This window comes from Aethalodelphis obliquidens, unplaced genomic scaffold, assembly GCF_003676395.1.
Source record: "Aethalodelphis obliquidens isolate GAN/ISIS:26980383/991018 unplaced genomic scaffold, ASM367639v1 scaffold89, whole genome shotgun sequence".
Lineage (NCBI taxonomy): Eukaryota > Metazoa > Chordata > Mammalia > Artiodactyla > Delphinidae > Aethalodelphis > Aethalodelphis obliquidens.
In genome coordinates this window covers 3,077,332-3,095,692 of record NW_020838033.1, presented here as the reverse complement: position 1 = coordinate 3,095,692, position 18,361 = coordinate 3,077,332, and the positions used below count along the sequence as shown (strand labels likewise).

General features: G+C 37.6%; 1 protein-coding gene across 5 annotated transcripts in view; it reads left to right on the top strand.

The window, feature by feature from the left end:
- NPEPPS (aminopeptidase puromycin sensitive) overlaps positions 1-17,300 on the top strand; it is a 97,432-nt gene extending 80,132 nt beyond the window's left edge. For 2 of the 5 annotated variants that reach the window (XM_027094618.1, XM_027094616.1), the window contains 9 exons: positions 715-854; positions 2,684-2,818; positions 4,072-4,291; positions 8,292-8,434; positions 9,573-9,629; positions 12,457-12,564; positions 13,053-13,208; positions 13,479-13,526; positions 15,782-17,300. In XM_027094618.1, coding sequence (XP_026950419.1) covers positions 715-854; positions 2,684-2,818; positions 4,072-4,291; positions 8,292-8,434; positions 9,573-9,629; positions 12,457-12,564; positions 13,053-13,208; positions 13,479-13,526; positions 15,782-15,934 — 1,160 coding nt within the window. In that variant the 3' untranslated portion in view covers positions 15,935-17,300. Of the gene's footprint in view, positions 1-714; positions 855-2,683; positions 2,819-4,071; positions 4,292-8,291; positions 8,435-9,572; positions 9,630-11,375; positions 11,559-12,456; positions 12,570-13,052; positions 13,209-13,478; positions 13,527-14,641; positions 15,088-15,781 lie in introns of those variants that run through there. The other 3 variants (XR_003430346.1, XM_027094617.1, XR_003430347.1) reach the window with 3 other exon arrangements.
- The last annotated feature ends 1,061 nt before the right edge of the window (positions 17,301-18,361 follow it).

Here is an 18,361-nt window from a genome sequence, read left to right as displayed (position 1 = left end):
TTTGGCTTTTAGATGTGACTCCTCAGTGTTCGAATCCAGCAGCTCCCAAGGTGTATCCTATCTGTCGCAGCAATAGAATCAGCCCTTCAGTTTCTCAGCAGTGTATATACCTGTTAAGAATTGCACCTTAGAATTTGTTGTTGTTGTTGTTGTTGTTGTTGTACGCAAGCCTCTCACTGCTGTGGCCTCTCCTGTTGCGGAGCACAGGCTCTGGACACAGCTCACAGGCCCAGCCGCTCCGCAGCATGTAGGGATCTTCCCGGACCGGGGCACGAACCTGTGTCCCCTGCATCGGCAGGCGGACTCTCAACCACTGCGCCACCAGGGAAGCCCTGCACCTTAGAATTTGTTTTTAAGTGCTATGTGAGAGCTTTAACCCACTCGAAATGTCTCTTACTAGTAAAATCATTATTTCTTTTGCTCTGAAAAGGGAAAACAACAATTAAATTAAAATTGTTGTATTTGTGATTCTACAAGTAAACACAGTGTTCTCTTTTTTATAGGCTATTGTGATTTCATTAGTAAATTCTCTCTTCCATATTATTATTCAGGTTACCTGGAAGAGTTCATGTACCATTAAAAATGAGCTATTGGCTTAACAATTGGATTCAAACCCATGCATGGGACACCACTCCTCTCTCTCTACTTTACCTTCTATTTCTCCCAGTGAGAAATTATTTTTCAAGTTTCCTCTTTGTTCTTCTCTTGCTTAAGGAGAAGACTGTCCCCAGTGGATGGTTCCTATCACAATCTCTACTAGTGAAGATTCCAGCCATGCCAAAATGAAGATTCTCATGGACAAGCCAGAGATGAATATAGTTTTAAAAGATGTCAAACCAGACCAGTGGGTGAAGGTGAGTCCAGAAATGACATGGCCATTTTTATCTTACCTAAATTGATTTATTTCTTTCATTTCCTTTATTCATTTTATGGCTGGCTCTAAATTCTACTGCTTCATTTTGGACTAGGACTTGAAAAGAAAAAAACATTTCTGAACTTTCTTGTGTGAAATTTAGGGCCAACTTTCAAATAGTATTGTCTAGATATTTGCCTTTATGTCAGGTAAGGGAGTGGTCAATGAGCAGTTACAAAGGGATAGGATTAAACAGGAAAAAACTAGTAGTCTATGTATATAGTCACATTAACCAAAACATTTGTAGTCTTGCAACTTCAAACTGCCCTGTCATTGTAATGACATGTTAACTTCAGTGATGTGTTGTCATTGTGCATGTACAACTATAATCAAGTGAGATCAGACATATAATAATCAGTTTGTGTCACTGAACTGTGAAATTACTTTTAGCTGGTGTTTTAAAGCCATTTCACAACACTAAGAGTCAGTAAATATTATTTTTCATTATTCTGTACTCTGCCTTTCATAATGAAAGTATCTGTTACAGACTTTTCTCCCAATTATAGGTTCCTAATAGGAATTATACATTGTCTCAGGCTTTTGTGCTTGCAGAACTATTTCTCCCTCTGTTTTAATTTTTTTAATATATTTTTATAATATACCCAGTGGAATACTATATTACCATTTGAAATTACATTCTGGAACATATGTAGCAATATGAAATTTTTCTTATAAGAAAAAACACTATGATTGTAATTAGGTAAATAAAGGTGTTATTCCTATAGTAAAAGATAAAGGGAATCAATAAAATAATTACTGTATTAGAAATGTGAAGTGACTTAAATATATATAAATAGTAAAATATTTATATCTTTTTTAAAAAATTGATTTATTTTATTTTTGGCTGTGTTGGGTCTTCGTTGCTGTGCGTGGGCTTTCTTTAGTTGCAGCGAGTGAGGGCTACTCTTCGTTGCAGTGTGTGGGCTTCTTATTGCGGTGGCTTCCCTTGTTGCAGAGCAGGGGCTCTAGGCGCACGGGCTTTAGTAGTTGTGGCACGCGGGCTCAGTAGCTGTGGCTCACAGGCTCCAGAGCTGTGGCGCACAGGCTTAGTTGCTCTGAGGCATGTGGGATCTTCCCGGACCAGGGCTCGAACCCATGTCCCCTGCATTGGCAGGCGGATTCTTAACCACTGCACCACCAGGGAAGCCCAAAATATTTATATCTTATACTGTCATTTTATCATTAAAATACTTTGCATATAAATATTATCAAAAATATTTTTGACTGTTGGTAAATAGCCTATAGAAAATAATGATAGTCAATGATTACCTCACTCCAAAAATCATATGAAATTGCCTTTTAACTCCATGTAATTCTTTAAAATCTAGGACCTGACAGTTGTTATTCTATTGAGGCTCTGGGCTCATTAGATCAGTATTTGTAAAGGTTTAGTCTTCCTCAGAGATTTTATTGTCCAAGTATTTTTATTTTGTAGTAAATGTTTTCTGTAAACTGAAAACCATTCACTGAAATTAGAAATAGAAACTTAGCCGCATTATATCCTCCTTTTCAGCCATGTTCTTTTCACTGTCGCTCACTTTGCCTCCCACTATGCCAAGTTTCTGTTTTCTTTTGCCTCTGTATTCATCTTTGACAACTGATTACTATCTTTATATGTTGTTTCATTGTAATAATTTGTCTGTTAGCATAAATGATCTTTGTTGTTTTTCATCCAGATATACTAAAACTAGAACTTCTTTCATACCTACAAAAAATTGATTTAAAAAATAAATGCAGCTCCTTAATAATACCTGTTGTATATCTTTTCAGTTAAACCTGGGAACAGTTGGGTTTTATCGGACCCAATACAGCTCAGCCATGCTGGAAAGTTTATTACCAGGCATTCGTGACCTTTCTCTGCCCCCTGTGGATCGACTTGGATTACAGAATGACCTCTTCTCCTTGGTGAGCCTCCAGTAGTATGATGGATTTTGCTGATTAAAGGATTTTGTTTTTCCTGGAGTGCCTGACTGAAACATAACTAGAAGAATATAGTTCTTCCTGAAGGTTGAATGCCTTTAGTACCAAAGCAAATGACTAATTATTAATTAACATGACAAGATTGAACCTATATAATTTACCACAAACAAATCTCATTTTATTACTCCTAAGCCAGCTTTTTGCAACTATACTTAAACTATCCTTTGTAAGGCAAAAATTCTTTTCAACACACATAGATACGAACCTTGAAGAAATTTCTCTACTTATGTAGTTTTTAAAAATAATTCAGAGTGATTTATATTTTTCTAAAATAGTGGTTATACTTTGCAGGGAAAGTCTAGTAGAATTTTTTAACATTCCGTTACTATTCAAATTATAATATCCCATTAGCTTTAGAATTATATTTATATTTAGCTTTGTTCCAGAAAAAATTTTAAGGAGCAATTAGTAGTATTATCTTTATGACCCCAAAACATAGGTTAGATAATTTCTAGATGTCTCTGTGATAAAATTGTCAGATTCCTCCTAGTGTTCCTTTAATTGGACTTGAAATTTTCATTCCCCTCTGCAGTAACTGGTTTTGGATTCCTCCTTTGTATAAACACAGATTAGCATTGATGCACAAAACCTCACATCTGCTGATTTCATTGCTGAGAGAGACCTGTCCCAGGAGAGTGGTGTGTTTGTGCAGTTGGCTGCTGTAACAGAAGTTCTTTTTCCTAACTCTGTTAGTCAGTTCTGAAAGGACTGAATTTGTAGTGCCTTCCAGTTTGCCTTCTTTTAGAAATGAGTAAAGGACAGGCTGACGTTGACATAGTTTGCAGGTCTAGTTTTGAAAGCGCCTCTGTCAAAAACCAAAGCCCCAACTGTTTTTGCAACTTTTCTGAAAGTATGAAAATTTTCAAAATAAAAAACAATGCCAAGACCCCGGAAACTGAATAGAAATAGGACGTTAACTGTTTGCTTTCTTTTTCTAAATTGGTGGAATTCTAGCAATTTTTTAAAGTGGCTCTTCTATAAATAGCAAAAAAGTAAGGAATGGTGTCATAATACAGTTTTTATTTTATAAAATTCTGTAGTAGTCTGAGCTTATATAGTCTAGTCTCTTCCTTAAGGGATGGCTAACTAGCAGAAGATAATGCCAAAAATACATGCTTGTGTTTTTTGTTTTGCTTTTGTTTGAAGACTAGATTAATTTATGTTTTTTCCTATCCCAGGCTCGAGCTGGAATCATTAGCACTGTAGAGGTTCTAAAAGTCATGGAGGCTTTTGTGAATGAGCCCAATTATACTGTATGGAGCGACCTGAGCTGTAACCTGGGGATTCTCTCAACTCTCTTGTCCCACACAGACTTCTATGAGGAAATCCAGGAGTTTGTGAAAGATGTCTTTTCACCTATAGGGGAGAGACTGGGCTGGGACCCCAAGCCTGGAGAAGGTAATGGATGTACTGAATGGGGAAAGAATTGATCAGAAATTGGTCCTTTTTTTACTCAGCTGTGGTTAACAATAACAATAGCATCATCTTTGTGTCTGCTGGATGTTACTGTGTATTCAGCTAACTAGTAAGACTTAGGACTTTTAAGCCTCCTGGTGAAGTTACATAAAAACAGTGGTGGCTATGTGTATTTGTTGCTAAATATGATATATGCACAGAGCAAATGGTGGAAATAGAAGTCTTTCACAAAGTTCCAAAGGCCCATTTTTAGTAAAGAAAAGCTAAAGGGCATTCTGGATTATTTTATTTATTATTTTACCATAAATACCAGGCACCTTATGTACAGCTTGAAAAGGTGTTGAGAGACACAGGGGCCAGTTTTCTGAATTAAAGGAGTTATTTGCTTTCTACATGTATCCTGTCCTCTTTATTTCTGTAATCCTGTATTTACTCTTTTGCTGTCATTTAAATGTTGGGAATAGTGATTACAGGGCTTTAAATATAATTATTTTCTACTATATGCTAATAACTGAAGGTGGTATTTCCTCCTGCCCTTCTTATTCTGGCAGTCTTTTACAATAAGAACAATAGTAACAATTATCTAGAGCTCTATGTCTTTTTTTTATTGATTCAACAAATATTTATGTACCCAGTAAATGCCAGGTACCGTACTAGGAGCTGGTGGTATAACAGTGAACAAAAAATCACCCTGTGTGGCTTACAATCTAGTGGAAGACACAGCAAACAGTTCAATAGATAATATTTTAGGTGGCAGCAAGTATCGTGAAGAAAAATAAAGTTAGGTAAGGTAGATCAGGAGTAAAAGGAGTAGTAAGCCACTGTTTAATGGAGAGTGGACAGGAAAATGCAGGAAAACTAGTGAGGTGATATTTGAGCGTAAGCAGAGACCTGTAGGAGAGACCTGTGAGGATATCTAGTGGGAAAATGGTCCAAACAGGAAACAGCAAGTACAAAAGACCTGAGGCAGAGGCATGCTTAGATGTTCAAGGAATAACAAGGAGGCTGGTAAAGTCAGGACAGAGAAACTGAGGGAGAGAGGAGGGTGGAAGCATATCAGCTCCTATAGAACCCGTGGGACTTTCACATTTAGTGGTATGAGCAACTCATTTGAGAGTTTAAAGCAGAGGAACATGACTTATTTACTCAGCTGTGTGAAGAACAGACTGTAGCAGGGGAGGCAAAAGAGGAAGCAGGGAGACAAGTTAGAAAGCTATTTAGGTAATCCAGTTAGGTGTTGGTTGCAGGTAGCACTTGTAGGTAGTAAATTCTGGGTATGTTTTGAAGGTAGAACTGAAAATACTTGGTGGTGGCCTGTGTGGTGGAGAGAAAGAGGGGAGTCATCAAATTTTGGCCTGAAGAACTGAAAGAGTGAAGTTACCATATACAGGGACGGGGAAGACTGCTGTAGAAGCAGATTTGGGTACAAAAGGGAATCAGCAGTTTGGTTTTGGACATCTTAAATTTGAGGTCCTTTTAGACATCCAAGTGGGGAGTCCCATGGCTAGAGGTCCAGGCTGAATAGATACATTTAACGCATAGATGGTATTTACAGCCATAAGATTGGATGAGGGCATGGTCAGTCCAAGATTTAGAGATTGGGTAGAAGAGGAGGAATCAGCAAGGGAGATTGACTGGACAATAAGGTAGGAGAGACAGGAGGGAGAGGAGTGTCCCAGAAGCCTTAAAGAAGCAGTACAGAGGGAGAAGTGATCGTCTGTGACAAATGCTGCTCTAAGTTGGGCAGAATGATGAAGAACTGATGATTGCATTGGCCAAGTTCTGTGGCGTGGTGATGAACAACACCAGAAAGGGAAGAGAGGAAAAGGAGACAGCACTTTTAGACAACTTTTTAAAGGAGTTTTGCTAAAAAGAGGATCAGATAAAAGGGGATAATCTGGAGAGAGATGTGAGGTCAAGGGGGCTTTTTTTTTTTTTAAAGTGGGAGACTTTATGTTTTTGTGCTGATGAAAATGATGCAGTAATAGAAAAATTCATGATGTGAAAGAGAGGTAATTGCTGGAGTGATGGCTGAATAATCGAGAGGAGTCAGGATCCATTGCACAAGTGGAGGAGTTGGCTTTAGGTAGGAATACAGCAGATCCATAAGAACAAGACAGGAAGTATATGGACACAGATGCAGGTAAATTGGTGGATGTTGCACTTTCTTTCATGATGATAATATGTGAAACTTTGGGGGCTAAAAAATACCTTTTTGAAATAGGGAGAATGTCATTAGTTTCCCAGCTTTACAGATGGAAGAATCAAACATAGCAAAATAATAAAAATATTGCCTGTATCTACACAGCAAATCAGCACCAGAATTATAAATTGGTTCTTATAAGAACCTTCACTAGCATCGTGTTATCTATTGATTTCTTATGGTTTTCTTAAATGTATTTTTCATGGAGTTACTATTTAAATATGGCAAATTGTGCATGTTCAATTCAGTGACTTGACAAATGCATACAACATCTCCATCACCACAGGAGGTTGCCCTCAAGCCACTTCCCAGTCCCTGCCACTCTACTCACCCCACCAACCCTCACATCCCTTGCAGGCAAACACTATTCTGACTTCTTTCACCCTAGATTAATATGGTCTCTTCTAGAACTTTATATAAATGGAATCATATTATATAGTCTATTCTTTTATCTGGTTTGTCTCACTCAGTATAATGTTCTAGAGATACATCCTTTTTATCGCTGAGTGCTATTTCATTGTATGAATATACCACAATTTATTTGTCCATTGTGCTGTTGCAGTCCATCAGTTTGTATGCTAGGTTAACTATTTTTTTTTGAGGTATAATCAATATACCACAAAATGCACTCTTTTAAATATACAATTCAGTCTTTTTTCACAGTGTTGTACAACCACCAGCACTATCTAATTCCAGAACAATTTCTTTACCCTCAAAAGAAACTCCATACCCATTGGCAGTCACTCTGTATTCCCTGGCAACTCAGTCCCAGGCAGCCACTAATCTGCTGTCTCATGGATTTGTCTGTTCTGGCATTTCATATAAATGGAATCATACCCTGTGTGGCCTTTTATATTTGGCTTCTTTCATTTAGTATGTTTTCAAGGTTCATCCATGTTGTAGTATGTATCAGTACTTCATTTCCTTTTATAGTCAAATAATATTCCATTGTATTATATGGATATACCACATTTTCTTTGTTCATTTATCAGTTTATGTATGTTTGGATTGTTTCTACTTTTTGACTGTTAGGAATACTGTTATGAACATATGTATACAAGTTTTTGTATAGACAAATACTTTCATTTCTCTTGGGTATATACTGAAGAGTGGAATTGCTGGGTCATACGGTAACTCTGTGTTTAACCTTTTGAGGAATTGCTGGACTGTTTTTCAAAGTGGCCACACCATTTTACATTCCTACCAGCAATGTCTGAGGTTTCTAATTTCTCCCCATCCTTGCCAACACTTGTTATTGTCTCTTTTATTCTAGCCATCCTAATTGGTGTGAAGTGGTATCTTGTGGTTTTGATTTGCATTTCCCTAATGGCCAGTGATAGCTTATTGGCCATCTGCATATCTTTGGAGTAATCTATCAGATTCTGATTTTAAAAATCTAAGATTTCAATGTACCCAGCATACTAGTTCTATATGTGACCTTTCTCTAAATCTTGGGTCAAAATTGCATAATCTAAGTCTGTTCCTTTCACACATAATTCTTATTAGTGTAATTACCTAGATGGAGTGAACATTTAGTAAATCAAGTTGGCATTGTAACTATAGACAGAGGCATCATGTTTGCTTGTCTAGTGTGTTAAGCACTTCATTTCATTCTTATTTGATAAATTTAAATCAAGTGTTCTCTAGAGTACTAAGGTAATTGATTTTGTTTGTTCAAGACTGTAGACACGGTATAACACAATTATAAGATATCTAGGTGGCGTATTTGTAAAAATAAGCTTTTTAAGTAGTTCTATATCTCTTTTACTTCTCAATCAGGTCATCTCGATGCACTCCTGAGGGGCTTGGTTCTGGGAAAACTAGGGAAGGCAGGACATAAGGCAACGTTAGAAGAAGCCCGTCGTCGGTTTAAGGACCATGTGGAAGGGAAACAGATTCTCTCCGCTGATTTGAGGAGTCCGGTAGGTTTTCATAATAAAGTACCTTGATTTGTAGGTGACTTCATCATTCTGTGTAGTGTGGAATGTATTTAATAGTAACCAAAAATGACCTAAGTATTGACTCACAAATCATGTCTGATTCTTTTCTTTATTTTTTTCCTTTATTTATTTATTTTTTCTTATTTTTTTTTACTTTCTGGCTGTGTTGAGTCTTACTTGCAGCATACGGGATCTTCACTGAGGCACAGTCTCTTCATTGCAGCACTCAGGCTTCTCTCTAGTTGTGGCATGTGGGTTTTCTCTCTCTAGTTGTGGCACAGGGGCTCCAGAACACGTGGGCTCTGTAGTTTGCAGCAGACTGGCTCCTTCGTTGACGCACGTGAGCTCAGTAGTTGTGGCACACAGGCATCTAACCTGCGTCTCCTGCATTGCAAGGTGGATTCTTTACCACTGGACCACCAGGGAAGTCCCCTGATTCTTTTACTGTTTTAAGATATTTTATTACAATTTTTTTTTTTTTTTTTTTGGCTTTACATGGGCTTTCTCTAGCTGCGGCGAGCTGGGATTACTCTTTGTTATGGTGCACGGGCTTCTCATTGTGGTGGCTTCTCTTGTTGCGGAGCATGGGCTCTAGGCGCACAGGCTTAGTAGTTGTGGTGCATGGGCTCAGTAGTTGTGACTCGTGGGCTCTAGAGCATAGGCTCAGTAGTTGTGGTGCACAGGCTTAGTTGCTCCACAGCATGTGGGATCTTCCCAGACCAGGGATCGAACCCGTGTCCCCTCCGTTGGCAGGCAGATTCTTAACCACTGTGACCAGGGAAGTCCCTCCTGATTCTTTAAATATACACCACTTATGAGGTCTGTAGGCAGCTTCTCATTGATGTGAAGCTTCTCAGTCTGCACTAGGGTACTGAAAGGTGATTGACTGTCCGTGCACATCCTCCTGAAAGACTGGTGTGTTCTGCTGTTACTTACTACCTGCCATCTACCTTTCTGGTTGTTCATGTGGGCTCTTAGATCCTTGCCACAATTTGTATTAATATGTAATATCCACACAATTTTTTTTGACTTGCTTTCTGTCTTTTCTTAACGTTAGAATATTTGGAACAAGATACATTTAATCAGATGCCTTCTTTTTTGTTCCTGTATTCTCTTGTAGGTCTATCTGACTGTTTTGAAGCATGGTGATGGCACTACCTTAGACATTATGCTGAAGGTGAGTAAATTTAGAAAGGGCTCCCACTTTCTGCTTTTTAAGTTGAATTGACATAGAGTATGAGCTTGAGCGGTTAAAAAAAAGTCCTGGCAAAAGAAATACATGCTGATATGCATACTGTAGACATGCAAATATTAGGAAACTGTGAGAGAAATATATAATATCTGTTTATCTGTACTACCAATACAAGTGCCAAAAGTCATCTAATTTTTTCACTTTTTTTTTTTTACTCACGAATTTATGCATCTTAATACCGAAATGTTAATTTTGATTAAAAAGTCAAGTTCTTAAGACTTTTCCCATCAATGCAAATTTACTTGGGGTTCTGCCCATTTTATACAAAAGGTTTGTTTCTGTGCTTAGAAAAGGGATAGATGATTAGGTGTCTCAAGGGTTTGGTCTATGCCAGTGCCTCTTATGAATGGACAGGAAATTAATTCACTTGCTTTCACAGCCTCTGTAGTCCCAGGGTGGTTGGCATATAATTAAACTCCGACTTAGAAAAATATAGGTAAAACTTTCCATGTCCTTATAATGGCAGTGATCTGTTTGAAAGTCCTAATGCTGTGGAACAAGTGCCATCTCCAGTCCTTGTCCATGCAGTTATTAGTCTAAGAAATAACTTGACAATCTGGTTGCATTAGAGGTGGAGAGAGCTGATGCTACTTATTACCATTAAATAAAATGTGCAAAATGTGCCTAAATACCCAAATCATCTATCAGACCCATTCATTAAATGATCTGCACTTAGGGAGACAAACAGGCTAGGAATGGGATGTGCTTTAATACTTCTACCCTTAATCAGAATACTTTTCTTATCCCAAGTGGATCAGAATTGCAAATCTAATTTCTAGTATTTTAGTTCTAAACAAATCCTATTTAAATGATTAGAATGTTTTAAAAAATATATATTATAAACTTTATTTAAGAAACTACATCTCAAACTGTATTGCTTTAACTACCTATCTTGTATAAGGATTTCCTTTCTAATAACATAAAAAAATATACTTCGGGTTTACCTTTCAACTAAATGACATTAAGGTCCCTTCTCATTCTTAATATTCTGTGAACCTATGCACTATAAATCATGTATTTCTTTGCATATGAAATGAAGTACTTGGTATTTTTTGTCTATTCCATAAAGGTGTGGGAAAAATAGGGGTTCCGAAATTTTCATGAGAGGTACTGAGACATTTTCATGTCATGGCATATTTTTAACAATTTATACTAGTATGTTTATTTAATAAATGTTTGCATCTAACACAAGGGAGCTCACAGTGATTCAGCTTTACTATGGAAAGAGCTCTAATGAAGGCAGAGTCAGGGTTCTTCAAGAAACCAGTCAGGGGAGGTTGCAGAGGGATGGATTGGGAGTTTGAGATTAGCAAATGCAAACTATTATTATGTATGTATAACTGAATCACTTGCTGTACATCAGAAACTAGCACAACAATGTAAATCAACTATACTTCAATAAAATAAATTAAAAAAAAAGAAAGAAACCAGTTGATGAGAGATGAGGAAGACAGTTTTCTGTTGGTAATTTAGGAATAATGAAGCAGGATAAATAACTTTAATTCAAAGTGTATTTGAAATGTGGTGTTATGATGCCATCTAGTGGACTCCTGTAACAGGTTCTCCAGGGGGTGGGGTGGGGAATGCTTCCTAAAAGCCAGAGTTCAGACCTTGAGTATTAGAGCTGAAAAGGACCTTAGAAATCATCTGTCCACCCCACTCATTTTACAGATGGGGAAACTGAGACCCGGAGAGGTTAAGGACTTAGTCAAGATCACACAGCTAGTTAGAGGCAAAACTGGGACTAGAACCCAGGTCTTCTGACCTCCTATCTATTTTACTACACTGCTGCTCAAAAGAGTCCAAAGGAAAGGAAGAGGAAACTGGGAGCTGTGATGGGGTCTCCAGACACTGGTCAGTGTTAAATCTTCAGAGGGGAAAAAAGGTCAAGAGAGTCTATAAATTAAGTTGTCCTAGAGAAGTATCTCATATACATTTGTAGTTCTAATTTTAAAAAATATATAATAATATTTTGTTTCTAATTATGAAAAAAGATTTTGGTATACTCACCATGGAAGATTTAGAGACTAGAAAAGTATAAAGAAGAAAACAGAACTTACCTGTAATTTTTAAAACGTGACAAATATAGCATGTATAATATGATCTTATTCCTGATTTGTTTTTTCTTTATGCTTTTCTGTTTTCTTAATATTCTTCATTCAGCATGTGCTGCTTTTGCAGTTAAAAAATGTGATGATCCCACTGATCAGAGACCATTATTATTGTTAATATTTTGATATGTTTACAAGTGTTTTTTCCCCTTCACATTAACTTTTTAAAAATTTAGAATCATTTTGCTTTGTCTCTCTTCTTTCATTTAATATATCAAGAGCATGTTTATGTCATCAAACATTCTTAAAATATTACTTTCAATAATGCATCTTATATTTTTCACTATTGTAAATAGTGAAAAATATTATAAATTGAAGTGGTATTAGTAATTATTATTTTGCTCATCTAACATAGAACATTAGTCAGACATCAATGAGTAAAGAATTTGGTCATGACAGGTTGACCCCTTAGATCTTGATGTTGAACTGCTTAGAACTGATGACAAGCTATTCATACAGTAAGCACTTGCACCTAGTGTCTTACTATAGGGGCACACGACAAATTTAGTGCCCAAACATCTTGAAAAATATTCTTTTGTTAATTTCATATCCTGCAGTCTTAGCCAATGAGAATGTAGAGCAAAAGTTTCACCTTAATGGGGGAGAAGTTAATTATCTCTATCTGTATTTTTTCACTATAGCTTCACAAACAAGCAGATATGCAGGAAGAGAAAAACCGGATTGAAAGAGTCCTTGGGGCTACTCTTTCACCTGAATTGATTCAAAAAGTCCTCACGTTTGCACTTTCAGTAAGTTACCATGAAAACTGCTTTTAGAGGGAATTGTTACCCACTGATCTGTAGCAAGTGTCCTTGATTCAGTATTCTCTGCCTTAACCCTAGACTAAAGGCTCCCTCATTCTTGGAGGACTGGAATAAGCTTTTGTTACTAATCACTGTATCTCCCTCTAGTGGTGAGAATCAGAATAGTTGGGAGAGGAAATAAACTGGAAAGCTGACACATCCCTGTGCCTACTTTCTGTCTCTTCCTTTCTTTACCCTAGAGCAAGTATCTATTGAGCAGCCTGTTTGTACCCATCCCAGTGCTTCATTCTCAATTTGGCTGATCTTTAGGTTAAACATTCTCCTCTTTGTTAGAAGCTTCTGGTGCAAGTTATTCCTAAAACAATAAGTGTCTTCAGTGGGATTACTTGGGTATAACTCAACAGCATTTGCCCTTTCTGGCAGCAGACGATGTTCTGGATATGGTAGACTTTTAGTTCTCTTCCTTTTTTTAGGAAGAGGTACGTCCACAGGACACTGTATCAGTAATTGGTGGAGTGGCTGGAGGCAGTAAGCATGGAAGGAAGGCTGCTTGGAAATTCATAAAAGACAACTGGGAAGAACTTTATAATCGATACCAGGGAGGATTCTTAATATCTAGACTAATAAAGGTAGGTGAAAATTTTTGAGTAGCTTGCTTATCATGGATATTATTGAGAAACATCCATGATTCACTAGACCCTAGATTATGGCCTTTGCCTTTTAAGAGTTTCCTTAAGTAGTTATTAGCTTTACTAAAGAGTTTCTCCATAACCCATCCTGTACCCTCTAGAATAAACTGAAGTTGGGAAAGAATGGAATGATTTGTTTTTATGGTAAATGGAAGTTTGTTCCTAAATTCTTAGTTGTTCTTACTATTTATAAACCATTTTTTTTTTCAGCTATCAGTTGAGGGATTTGCAGTTGATAAAATGGCTGGAGAAGTTAAGGTAAGGAAAGGACTGTTTACTTTTCACTTTTCAATCCAGTAAGTAAAAACACTAACCCAATTGTAATGATAGAGTGTTGGGGTAATGTTGTACTTTAGGGTCTCCATGTTCTTGCTTGGAGAAAGACAGGTTAGGTTGTATCTTTAATGCTTGAAGAATTTAGAGTTGGAATCATCTTTGGGGCATTGAAGCGTGGTTGAAAGAATGTGGAACTTGACGTCAGTCGACCTGGGTATAAATAATCTGTGCTCTGCCCCTTGTTAGCTGTGTAACTTCAAGCAAGTTTTTTAACCTCTGTGAGACCGGCTCCTCATCCATAAGATGAGGTGTTAAGATTGTTATTTAGATTAAGTAACACAGGGGGCCTGGAACATAGTAGGTCCTTGATATTAGTTCTTTTTCCTTTTCTAAAACCTTCATAGGTCTTTTGTAGGCACAATGAGACAAGATGACTATGTAGGGACTCTCCTCTTAGCTCTTAGAAAGACTGATAATCAGTTTAGTGGCAGAGTTCAGCGTTTGGAGGACAAATCTACACTGATTAGGAAAATCTTAACTGTAAGCCTTTCATTGCATTTAATTGCAAAGTATTTCTTAAGTGTCACTTCCACCTTCATTCTTGAAAGCAAGGGGGTTATCAGGTGTGAATTTGGAAATTCTGAGAGCTATAATGTTTGATTCACTTTATGATCCATTGTTAGAAATAAGATTCATTTAGTTTACATTGCGTATTGTATTGTGTTAATAATTACTTTATTGTAAAGGTAATAAATACTCTGAAGGAGAAATATGTATAATTAGTTTGAGGGGAGGGCACTGGTTAAGCTAAGCCTGGTAAAGTAGGCAGAGGCCAGACCGAGGAGGGCCTTGTAGGCCATATTAAACTTTTCCTAAGAATGGGAAGCCCTTGAATGGCTTACAAACCAGATCAAGTCACTCCTTTGTTTATATGATAAAAATTTCAGTCGGGCCGCAGTGTGGAGAATGCATAATTTGGAAAGGAGAGAAGATGTCGGGAAGCTAACTCTCCAAGCAAAGCTGACTTAGTAGCTTGGGGAAGGCGGAGTAGGGAAGAAATTCAGGCGCTTGATTTCGTTCATCTTTAATTCAGCCAGCATTTACTGAGTGGCTTCTCTGTGTTGTGAACGTATCTGGGGAGGAAGAACGAAGAGTCAAGGATAATTCCCAGGTTTCTGGCATGTAAATAGTGGTGCTGCTTCTCAAAGTGAAATGAATGAGAGGAAGTCTTGTATCTTACTCAGGCCCTAAGAACCCAACTGTGATAGGAGCCTTGGAGCAGGAGCCATTGTCATCCATGTAAATAAAGTTTGATTTCTAAAAGGTCTAGACTTAATCTGATGAATTAGTCATTCTCTCTTATATACCTGTGGTGATGACTAGCTCAAAGGAAAGACCCGTGTCCTTTTGCTAGTTGGTATTTTCTATGGAACCAGGTGTACTTCATTAGAAAATGGTTTATTCAGCGTTTAATCAATAAGCATTGTGATAATTACAAGAAACTGAAGTAGTTTTACTGTGTGAAAAATGCGAGTCTATAAAATTTTAAATTATTAGGATATGGAAGCAATTTAAGCTTCTTAATTTTATCAACCCTTACAAATTAATCTTTATTTGAAGCAACCAAAATGTGTTGAGTCCTTAACTACTCTGTGCCAAGTATTATGCTGTTTATATGGGTTGTCTCTTTAATCTTCTGGAGTAAATGTTTTCTCATAGATGAGAAAACATACTTAGAGCAGTTAATTTACTCAGTCACAGGATAGTACATGATGGAGCCTAGATCAAGTCCCAAGTCTGATTCCAAAACCTAGACTTCAAGTAGGTTTTTTAACCCCTGTGAGCCAGTTTCATCTGTAAAATGAAGTGATAAGATTGTCATTTAGATGAAGTAACTAACACAGGGGGCCTGGAACAGAGTAGGTCCTTGATATCAGTTCTTTTTTACTTTCTTTTGCTGGTTGGACAGTGAACTTAAAAGAAAGGCCGAAGGTTCTGTCTCTTTACTGTTAACTTTTGATTAGGTTGTAAGCATGTAATATATTTGGAGGAGAATTCCTGTAGGCAGGTACAAGGAGCTGCTTGTTTTCTTTTAGCCTGGAGGTGGCAGTGGTAAATTTTCATGAGTGAAGCTTATGAACCCTTTATATAGACAGTGGGTATTTTTTCAGAGCCTGTGATATTAGCTTCTTACTATTGCTGGTAATGATCCTACATTCTGGGTTGTTTTATACCAGGCTTTCTTCGAGAGTCACCCAGCTCCTTCAGCTGAGCGTACCATCCAGCAGTGTTGTGAAAATATCCTGCTGAATGCTGCTTGGCTAAAGCGTGATGCCGAGAGCATCCACCAGTACCTCCTTCAGCGAAAGGCCTCACCACCCACAGCATGAACCCGGAGCATGCCGCCACTGCGGTTCTGCTGCTTCATGCAGGGATAAGGTGGAGCGACCGAACAGCTGATTCATATGCCAAGAATTTGGAGTCTTCTTTCAAGCCAGTGGGGGTTGGACATTGAATGTAGTTAACTGGTTCCTGCTCACACTCCAGAATTAAATTCTATTGAAAAAGGAAAATCAGCAATTCAGCAAAAAAAATAAAAAATAAAAAAAATGTAAATATGATAGTAATAAAATAGAGCATAACGAAACTGTGAAACTTCCTGAAGCCTTGTCAGTGGTTAAAAGTATTTAACACTCTCCTGTTAATGACAGATGTTCTGTTTTTATAACCTACCAAAAGGAAACTAGAGGCTTCTGGGTAAAGAGGATTTTTGTGAAATGGGTTCTACAAGCAGCCTACAAACCAAGGGTAGTGTCCATTGCTGGGGATGTTAAACATGAAAGGCTGATAGCTGGTATAACATAGAGTCTGTGCATAATTTCAAGTGGGTTTTTTTTTTTTTTTTTTTGGCATGGGGACTGATCAGGAAGATATATTTTCCTGCATAACTCAATCTGAACCAAGGATTGTAGTTTTCCTCCTTGCTTTCCCTTCTGTGTGACCCCTTGGAAAAAAAAAAAAAAAAAAAAAAAGTTTAAAAAAAAAACCTATCCTGGTCTGGGTTTTTTCCTCCCCTAGTTCCATCCCCAACCCACCACCCCGGTGTCCTTCTTAGAGATAAAGAAATAATAAGGAAACATCTTTTATAGCCACATTAAATAAGAGAAACTGATATACATTATTTTTTTCTTTCTTTTTTAAGATGACTTTTAAGAACCCTGAAATGCATATAGGTGAGACAATAGAAATGAAAGGTTTTCATCCAGGCCTTTCTGAAGGAGTTACTCTGCTGAAAATGGTCTTAGTTGTCTGACAGGCCAACTGTTGAATCTCTTTATGACAGTATCAACACTGGCTTCTTCTGGTTCATTTTGGGCATGTAAGAAGTCATTGGTAACTGCTGCAGGGCCTATGTATTAGTGGTAACTGGTTTTAAAAACAACAAAGACTATAAGCCTGTGTGTGCCACTCTGCTTCCACAGTGTATCCTACTAACAAGCCTCACCAACCTAATCCAGTACATTTTAAGTCTAAATCTCATTCCTTTCCTCTTTCCCTACCTTTTTTCTTTTCTTTTTCTTAAAAAAAAATATTTTTGTGTGTTATTAACAGGAATTCATATTTGGTGTGGCTTAACTGTATTTCAGAAGGTCATCAGATTGTGAGACTGCTTCCTTGAAACATTTTTGTGCTATTGTTTTAAAAAAAATAATTAAAAAACAGTTGGCGTTAATAAAAATGTCAATGTGAAATTGATGTCCTGATGTCCTTTATTCTCTCTGATAAGCAACTAAAACCTTTCCTATCATTCAGTAGGATTATGAGAAGTTTTACTACCATAGGATTTTTCTGAGTCTAAGAAAATCCAGTTGCTGAATTCCTAATGAAGAGTACCTAACCAGAAAAATCTTAAGATTCCTCCTAAATTAGTTCTGGGTTATCTCAAAAGTCTCTTAGAGTCAGCATTCAGGAGTCAACTTGAGCCTGCCAGTTCCCATTTATTGAGGCTTCCTTTTATCTAGGCATGTGCCACCGGCAAAGCAGGGGCATCAAAAAGACTGAAAGAAATTCTGCTTTAATTAAAGAACTCACAGTCAAATTCTGGAAAGAAGTTATTTTAGTTTCAGCATACATGCAAGTTTTGTGTATACTGGTTTAGCAGTTTGAATATGTTGGGGAAGAGGTTGCGCTAGGTATCTTCCGCTTCCTCTTTAGAACTGCTTTTCATCCTGCTCTGCGTCCCAGGAGGTATTGACCCCCATGGACTGCATTAACAGGCTCCTTTGCCCTCTGACTTCAGGTTGTGTTGATCCAATTAGTAACACCCTCAGAAGATCAAAAGGCTGAGGAATGGATATTTAGAAGCTAGGGTGTTTATTCCCCTGGCTTCTAAATTGCCAGGTCACATAGGTTGTGTGAGTCCCTCTACCAAGGACTGCGACTCCTATCAGGCAGCCTCTCTAGCTTCTAGCTCCTTCTCTTTGGCCCTTCAGATCTAGGGATAGAAAGGACCACTCATTTACTAGCTCTGGATAACTCCATTATTCCTTGTTGGTTTCTCTGAACTCTGCCCATGTCTTTGTAAACAGTCCCTTTATTAAACCTTTCTCAAATTACCCAGTTTTAGTGTATTCTGTTTTCTACTAATATCTTGATTGATCTGGGCACCACAGTCCTGATGCTTTGCGTCTCTAGAGGTCTTAGTCCGACATTTTGCATGTCAGATATTTTTGTTTTGTTTGGCCACACCACAAGGCTTGCAGGATCTTAGTTCCCCGACCAGGGACTGAACCTGCACCCTGGGCAATGAAAGTGCA